At 51.0% G+C, this 8,479-nt stretch overlaps 1 protein-coding gene across 1 annotated transcript; it reads right to left on the bottom strand.

Moving 5' to 3' along the window:
* Positions 1-368: 368 nt before the first annotated feature.
* LOC121082168 (vigilin-like) lies at positions 369-8,240 on the bottom strand. The gene is made up of 11 exons (XM_040581510.1): positions 8,165-8,240; positions 7,092-7,279; positions 6,540-6,755; positions 4,682-4,888; positions 3,989-4,204; positions 2,931-3,137; positions 2,611-2,718; positions 1,945-2,049; positions 1,210-1,296; positions 913-1,044; positions 369-613 (listed from the first exon to the last, which is right to left on the bottom strand). Exons 1-11 carry the CDS (start codon positions 8,238-8,240, stop codon positions 404-406), a joined length of 1,752 nt encoding a protein of 583 aa, XP_040437444.1. The 3' UTR covers positions 369-403.
* Positions 8,241-8,479: the final 239 nt, after the last annotated feature.

The following is an 8,479-nucleotide window of genomic DNA, read 5'->3' as shown; positions in this document are numbered from 1 at the left end:
GCACTCATGCAGAGCTAAAAGAAAAAATAAGTCTTGGGAAAATGCTGCAGTGCTCCCCTGGAGAAGGTGCCAGGAAGGAATTCTCTTGCTGCTTCTCACCCTGCCCTGGCAGCCATGTGAGGCACAGCACAAAAGTTCTGCTCCCTGCTCTCTGGGGTGAGAAAATTGACACAGCACATTTGCAATAATACACAGATTTGGACACCCGGTCATTCCATTCATAACAGGGGGGATCTAGGTGGAATAGACCTTTCCATTTTCTTTCTTCAACGATTTCCTGACTTGATGGTCTCCTTCCCTCCTTCAGGTGCCCACCTTTTCTAGTTAGTCAGACTAGATGTCTTTCTCAACACAAACAGAGCATTGCCATTTATTTATTTATTTATTAAGACCTTGTGCTGTTTCACAGGTGCAGCAGCTGTTTCTTGGCTTTCTCCACACCCTGGGCTGGGCCCCTGATGGTCACGGTGTCACTGCCAGAGCCCTTGGTGGGGAAGTGGATGTGGACTCCACCACAGTCCTCCACGATGGAGCGGACGAAGCGGCCTTTGGCACCAATGAGGGAACTGTGCCGTTTGGAAGGAATAGAGACCTCCACCTCTGTGCTGTTGGCCTAAGGGAGGACAGTACCAGCCTCTTGAGTCAAGCTGCAGAAATGTGTTTGCACCCACTCTGCTTACCCGCTAACTCCCACCTTGCTAGGAGCTTTATAGAGCTGGAAGAAATGCCTGAGCAGAGGGCTTGGAGACTGGCTACTCCTGACAGGAGCAGTCACAGACTTTGGTTTACGAGTCAAGAACAGACCGACACATTTGTCTCCACCCTGTCCTCACCCATTACAACGTCTGTATCTGTGTCTTCTAGCAACATTGTCAAGTCCCTCAACCGCAAAAGGCCAGTCGCTTCACTTACCAGCTCCTTCTGGATGGCAAGAATCCTGTGGCGAGCAGCCTCACAGTTTGCTCTCTTGCCTGTGATAACAATTGTCTCCGAGTTGCTGTTCTTTGCTGGGAGATCAATTTTGGTGTTGCTTTCTTTACGGATCTGCCACAAAGGGAAAAAAAAAATCATCTCAGAAGTGTCCCATGTCAGAAGAAAAGCCCTTGCAGGCTATATTGGACATCACAAATGAGCAGCAGAGAGCATCCAGTGGGATTTTGCTGCAGGCAGTGATCATCACGAGCACTTGAGTTAGGAACAATATCTCACCTTCTTGATGTTGGCACCTCCTTTCCCTATGATGTTCTTGTGGAACTGTTTGCAGATGGGGACAGAAATAGAAAAGCTGTTTTCAACCTAAGGGAGAAAGGAAGGGAGAACTGAAGATTACACTGTCGTGGCAAGTGAGGCCCGACTTCAGGAACTCTGATAAACAAGCTTTTGAAAATAGGCTTAGACCCAAGGAAGTTCTCTATACGAAAGGCTTGTAAGAATAAACAAAGGCAAGTACGTTTCCCTATAGCCTTCACATAACAGGTACTACCCCCCTGCCTCCATTCAGCCAAAACAGCGTTGACAGCTCCCTCCTCTTGAGGTGCTTTAGCTCTACCCAAGCCAGTAGAGCTCTGCTTTGCCCCAGGGTTATCCAGGCACGGAGGAGGGAACAAGCACTTCTGCTATTAAGCAGAGCACAAGCATTCCTCTGCTTTGAGAAGAGAGCATTGTGCTCATGAAACACTGAAAAGACTTACTTATATGCCTCTCCAGCTATAACAAAGAGAATCCTTCCTTCTCTGCACCAAAAAAATTAATGCTGACTTTTCAAGAATGCTATGGATGAGTTTCATAACCAAGGGGTGTCATCCACCTGCCACACAATTTGTCTTCTGCAACTTCGATTAAGCATGTCAAGACATCCTATGGATGTGATAAACACCTCATCACCTCTGCTCTGTTGCCCCTTCTTCCCCCAGTTTCTTACTGGAACTAGTAACTCCAGCTCACCAGTTCCTTGACCATGGCTTCAATCTGTTCCTGAGCCACATGCACATCTTCTGTAGGTCCTTCCAAAGTGATGTTATCCTCTCCTCCAGTGAATTTGATGTGAACCTTGAGGTGAAAAACAATGAATCTCTTAAGAATTTGCCAAGATCCAAGCCAGGCCAATGCTCTTGGTCAGGCCTACACCATCGATCCCTGCCACTAAGAGATGCGCTCCTTCCCAAAAAGCCCAAACAAAATCCCCACAATTTTACAAGTCAGTAACTTAACGATGTCGGCCATATGGCAGTGCCTAGAGCCCAAGGCTCTGGTGCTGTCCCGGTTTCTGCAAGGGCTTTGGAGAAGTTTACTCATCTAGCCTTTATCTAGATACCGTCTAACTCACCAGGGAGAAGCCTTGCTGCACTCAGCATTTCCAGGTATCCTGCTACATCAGTTCTCAAAACAGCACCACATAAAGCTTCCTTGGAAGGGCTCAACCCATGACAATAACATAGGATGAGCAGTGTTTGCAGCAGTAAAAGAGAGGGTTCCTTTGAACAGCAAAGATCTGTGTCATTTCCCCCTGGTTTTACCCACGCTAGAATACACCTCTCTCTTCCGTGACGAGTGATCTGGACTAAACTTTTTTCTACACTGGGGGTGCTAAGCTAACCAGCTCATCCATACCTTTGGCATCTGCTGAGTTATTTTGGCCAGGTTCTGTCCTTTCTTTCCGATAATGAAACCATGAAGCCAAGAGGGGGCAGAGACCAAGGAGACGGTAAAACTGTTGGCCTGAGAGACAGAAAAACAGAGAAGCTGTTTGATGGACAAACTGGAAGAGGCCTTCACAACAATTCAGTTCCAATTCCCATGCTGCACCTCCGGTATTGACTTCTAAGCTGCACCTCTAATGGCCCAAGAGAGAGCACCCCCGCTACAGCCGTCAGTGCTCACAAATGTATCTTCATGGGCTTCAAAGGAGGCCTAGCCCATCTTGTCAGTACCTTTGCATAGACTTCAGTCAACGCTTGCCCCAGTTTTTCAGGCTCGCCTCGCAGTATCAGCGTCTCCGAGCTACTGTCAATGGGTGGGATCTCGACAGAGACTCCAGTCTTCTCCAAGATCTCCTGCAGGGAATTCCCCTTGGGGCCGATGACATACTTGTGCTGGGACTTTTTCACCTCCACTGCAATAGTAGTAGTCTTCTTTTTCTGTAGGGGCAGAGACACTGAGGCGTCAATCACAAGGGGGCGGGGAAGGACAAGAGCGACAGGAAGAGGCACAAGATGCAGTCAGACTCTGCGCCCAGCAAAGAGCAAAGCCAAGCTGAGCACAGTGGCTCGGCAGTACCCTAGCACCCCTTGGGCCCCTGCCTACAGAAAGCCTTGTGCTCAAAAATTCACAGGGGAAGTACAAAACTAGCATGCTGTGTCAAGCTCCCTGGGACACGGCATGGAAGAGACCACACGCACACAGGCATGTCGTTGTCGTTGTCGTCCCCCCCCCGTCCCCCCGTTGGACAACAGGGTTCAACTCCCAGCCGTCTCCCAGGCAGTGCCGTGATGCAACACTGTGCAGGCTATAAGCCGATTGTTGAAATCCAGACCGGTACAAATACAGACCTAACCACGAGGACAAACAGCCCAGCAACCCACAACAAGGATATTCACAGCAGCGTTGGCTGTGGGAAATAAACTGGAGTGACATTCGCTCTTCAGCAACTTCTACTTAGGTAGCAACTTTGATACTGGCAGCTGGCCACCACTGTAGACTTCACACTTCTTTCCTTCCTTAGTAGCCCCGGTGTGAACAAGAGCCAGGGGAGCTCTTGGTGGCCTGCTAAGTCCCATGATACAGAAAAGCGAGAAATCTGTCACCTCCCGGATAGTATCAGCCCAGCTCCCACTCTGCCGAGTGAGGAAACGGTAGGATTCGGGGTCATGTACTGCAAGGGCTGCTGAGCCAGATGCACCAGAGGGATGCACAAAAGTAGAGCAAGAAGGGAAGAGTGCCTAGGAGCAGGTGCCAGGGGAAGATGGGAAGCTTTATGGACCATCCGTACCTTCTCCTCATAGATCTTCTTAACTCGAGCCACAGCCTGGGCTAGTTGCTCCTTTTCTCCGGTGAAGACTATCTCGGTCTTGTTGACACTGGGTGGAGGAATGTTGATGCGTGTCCCTGTGTCCTGCATGAGCTCCCTCACCAGCTTGTTGTAAGGGCCAGCAATGAAAGGGTGGTACACTTTCTCCACGTCCAGCCGCTCCACGGCACGCTTACCCTGGAAGAGCCCACAACAGACCTTGGTGGGAACTGCCCTCTATATTACAGTCTCTGCCAGGCACAGCTAAGTTCCCAGGGGTGTCCTGCCTGACACTCTGGCCCAAGCAACCTTCTCAGTTTGCGGGCTTGTAGATCTCCACCTCTTTCAATCTACAAATACGGTTGCTGCTGCTGCTCCTTGTTTACGATATTCACCCCTGTGATCTCCTGCCTTATCTCAGCTGGCACCTAAGACGCGTCGCTTCAACTATCAAATGCTTGTTTTGGCTTCAGACATGGACAAAACGCAGCACAAGAAGTTTCAGGACCTGGCAGCGGTGCTCACACAGCCAGCGAGTGGCACAGCATACGTCTCCGTTCAGGCTAACGTTAGCCAGTGACTGTAGCCACGGTGGCTGCAAACTCCGACTACACCACGGGGAAGCAAAATGGCTGAGCAGCCAATGCCATGAGAGAGATCACAGTACTGAGGTACCTGCTCAGCGGAGATAAGCAGGATCTCGTGCCGGGCCTTCTCAATCCCTTCTTTAGTGCCGCTGATCTTGATCTGGTTGCTGGGGTCGTCTGGGCGGGGGACCTGCATTTTGGTTGCAGTTTTGAGCTTCAGGTCCTGCAGCTTCTCACCCTTCTTTCCAATGACAAAACGGTGGTGCTCCTTGGGGATGGCAACTGTTGCTGAAGCCTGCAGCAGAAGAACCAAGCATCTGTGAGAAGCCTTGCCTGCACTGGCAGATCCACAGGAACAGAGCCAGGGAAAGCAAGGTAGACGCTGCTCAGTGGTACTGCTCCTCAGAGCAAACACAACGCCTTCCCAGCACACTCTGTCTGAGGGCTGACACTGTACCAGTTGATCTACAGCGCCTCCGTGCCAGGAGTATAGACCCCACCTTTCCCTCAAAACCCTTCTGTTTGCACAGGAGCAGTACTCTGAATTAGCAAAGGCCTTCCGACACAGACGAGGAGGTGCCTCTCCTCCAGTGTAAGACACCAGACAACAACTGAGATGACAGCGCACAGCTGGAGTTTATCTGAACTCTGACACCTGCTGCCAAGGCTACAGAGAACAAGACATACAGTATGACTCCTAGGAAAGAGAAATTCAACACCAGAAACCTACTGCAGGAGGCAGGCAGCTAGCAGATGCTCACTGCTACTTAAGTGCTAAGGTGTCTTCAAGTGTAGCACGTGCTGCTCCTGGGACTGCTTCTAGAAGGCCCCACATGCAAAAGGGGTCCTTCTCAATCTACCATTAAAGGGCTGGTCTATACAAGGGCTTCCTGACTTCTTCCCTTCTCACTGAGTTTGTACAGGTCTGGTAGCTGATGACTGCTATCGTGCTCCTGATCCCTGTGATTAGGTAACCACTAACAGCAATCAGACAATGAACATTCAAGCTATAATGGAAAAATAAAAGATGAAGAAAAGATCACTCGGTGTGACTTTTCAGCTCTGTGTTCCTGTCCTGAAGCCAGCCAAGCCTAAGAGAAGCTGGAATACAGACACACCTTCCCAACCTGGGGCCAGGGCAGTAGGAGGTATATTTGAGAACAGTGGCTCACGGATCTATGGCGGCATGACCTGAACTGATTTTTCAGATGCACATTGTGGATGTAGGGTTTTGTTCCTTTCTCTTTCCTCTGGCAGGGTATGACACAGGGGCTGAACAGCACTAAGCAGACATGGTATTAACATCGCATTACCTACCTTTGGCATTATACTTTAAAACACACTGCAACACCTGGCTGCGATACATCCTAACAAGAGCTACCACCTTGACTATGAGCTCGAGAACCTTAAGGTAAGAGATCAAAACCTAGAGGACTGAAGCAACCGAAACAACAGGGTTGTGGCTCCTTACCAGTGTGCCTTGAGTTACACAAGGCAGAACCCTGACCCGAAGCTTTTGGCTTTTGGCAGGACTTCCTTTTCTCTACTTTTCTTTCTCCCAGCCTTCCACGTTCTTCTCTGAAGGGCTTCAGGAAAAGCACAGTCCCGTTCTCACACACTACTAGCTTTGTGTGTGAGGCTCCTGCACCCCCTCCAGCACCAGCACCTCAGCACAAAGTCACTGGTTGCAACTCAAATGTTCCGGAGATCGCAGACTCCACGCTTCATGCAACACCACGGCCTGTAATTACCTTGGAACCCTATTTTAAGCCTCATTCCCATTCCAAATTGCCAATTGGGTGCTTTGAAAACGTATGGCAAAGCTGAATTAGTCATGTAACAACACACCTCTTTGGCTTACAAGCACATGGGCCCAAGGGTCTCAAAGCATTTGCGAGTCTTGGGGAAGAGCAAAGATGAAGGCAGAAACAGTTAGATGCCCTCACCTGAGTCTGCAGTCGAGCGACAATCTGCTTCCGAGCCTTCGTGACTGCTTCCGGCTTGCCAGAGACCACGATCGAAAGGCCCTGGTCCTTTGCGAGAGACAGCTCCAGGTGAGCTCCCGTCTTCTGCATGATGTCAAGGCAGATCTTGGCCTGCTTGCTTTCTCCAAACTGATCCATGTCCTTGTACTTCCTCTCCTCCAGTGGCACATGGAACACCTGCTCAGCCACGGGACAGACACAAGCAGGGCACAGCAAGGTGTCAGCGTGCTTTTGATTGTCAGTGCCTCCCTCTGCAATCCTCCCTTCAGGCCTGTTCCAGCTGACTGTGCAACAGGGATGCAGAGCTTTGTCTGGGCAGTTTTCAACACATCCCTCCCCCTCCAGAGCCGTCCTAGCATTCAGCCGCAGTCTTCCTTGTGCCCCAGGGCAAAGGACAGCAAAGAGGCAGTTACTCTGGCACACTAAGGGATTTCATACTCCAGGGAAAGCTTCGCTTCACCTACTTTTTGGAGGGATGAAAAGCAGGGAGATAAGACACCCACTCCCACCAACCTGAGTGATGACAGAAGCCTTTATTGGCCGGATTTTGCTCCAGGGCCCAGCAGGTTCCTGGGCAGCTTCCAAACATGGTGCTTTCTCAGGGAGCGCAGGGAAGGCTTCCTCGTAGGTGGGAGGATCCTTCTCTTCTTCTGAGTTTAAAGCTGTTACTGGGGTGAAGCAAACAAGGCCAATGAGATGCTCTCCCCACAGAAACGTCCCCATTCATAGGCAGTGCAACTCTATTGAGGCATCATCAAAGAGGGACAACAAAGGACTTGTGCACTACTATTCATCCTGCTACAGTTATGCTTGTGGAGAGCAGCCGAGTCTGGAGCTCAGCTGAGCTCAGCACAGCACAGACTGCAGTAGGTGCCGCTATGGATGCAGGAAGCAACCGTGCAAGTGAATGGTGGCAGCAGACACAGCACATTATCGCCATCTTTGTTGAGAGGAGCTTCATCAGGGGACAACAGGCCAAGCAGAAAGAAATCAAAGGGACACAGCAAGGCTGTAGGTCAGAAGGGGACAAGACAGACACATGCCCAGGAAGAAGGCAGAGAGAAGCAGAAGCACTCTAGTTGGGGCAGAGTCCAGGGAAAGCCTGTAGCTTATGTTCGACTCAGCTGGGCACTGGGCTGTGCCAAGCGGGCCAGCTCGCAGCTGGAGAATGGGTGCCGAGACCCATCAGTGAGTCAGCCAATACGGTTATACTGACTTTCCCCAGCACCTGGCTGAGCAGAGGAGGAAGTGACAATCCAGCACACTGATCCCACGAGGCTCTCTTGCAGCCCAATGACCCCTGCTTGCACATGCCCTGCCCCACGGCTGACAGCGTTGCTAGCCAGAGCTCTGTGAAGATCTGAGGCTTGCCTCCACCTGGCCCGGCACTGTGCAGCACCACCGATGTGCTCCTGTTGGTGGAAAGCCAGAGTCTGGCAGGCCGCCAGCCTAGGAATGGCGAACGCCGTGCCTGGACACTTAGGGGGAGCCGGAGGCATGGAGCGAGCTTGGCTAACAGCAAGGAACCTTGCCTGCGCAGTCTCTATTTAGAGGCACATCACAGGAACTCAGCTGTGTCTTCTCACCTTTCACCTGCTGCTGCGTCAAGCCACTGCGGTGTTTGGCAAAGCTCTCCTGGCTCAAAACTGCCACCGAGCTCATCGTCGACTTCCCACGCACACACACACAATCCGGGTATGCCACTGGAAGAGACAGAGGAGGCAACACTGTTACCAGCACCACTCAAGATGCACACAAGTCACTCCAGGAAGGCAAATGACGTGTTTACTGAGCACTTTTCCAGCCGGCCTCTTGAGAAGCGCCTACAGGGCCAGTCTGCTGCCCTGTTCTCTTGCTGAACCACACAGAAACTGAGGGGGGATTTTTCCTGATAGCACAGT

Source organism: Falco naumanni, unplaced genomic scaffold (assembly GCF_017639655.2).
Source record: "Falco naumanni isolate bFalNau1 unplaced genomic scaffold, bFalNau1.pat scaffold_389_arrow_pat_ctg1, whole genome shotgun sequence".
Taxonomy (NCBI): Eukaryota; Metazoa; Chordata; class Aves; order Falconiformes; family Falconidae; genus Falco; species Falco naumanni.
This window is presented reverse-complemented; position numbering and strand designations above follow the sequence as displayed.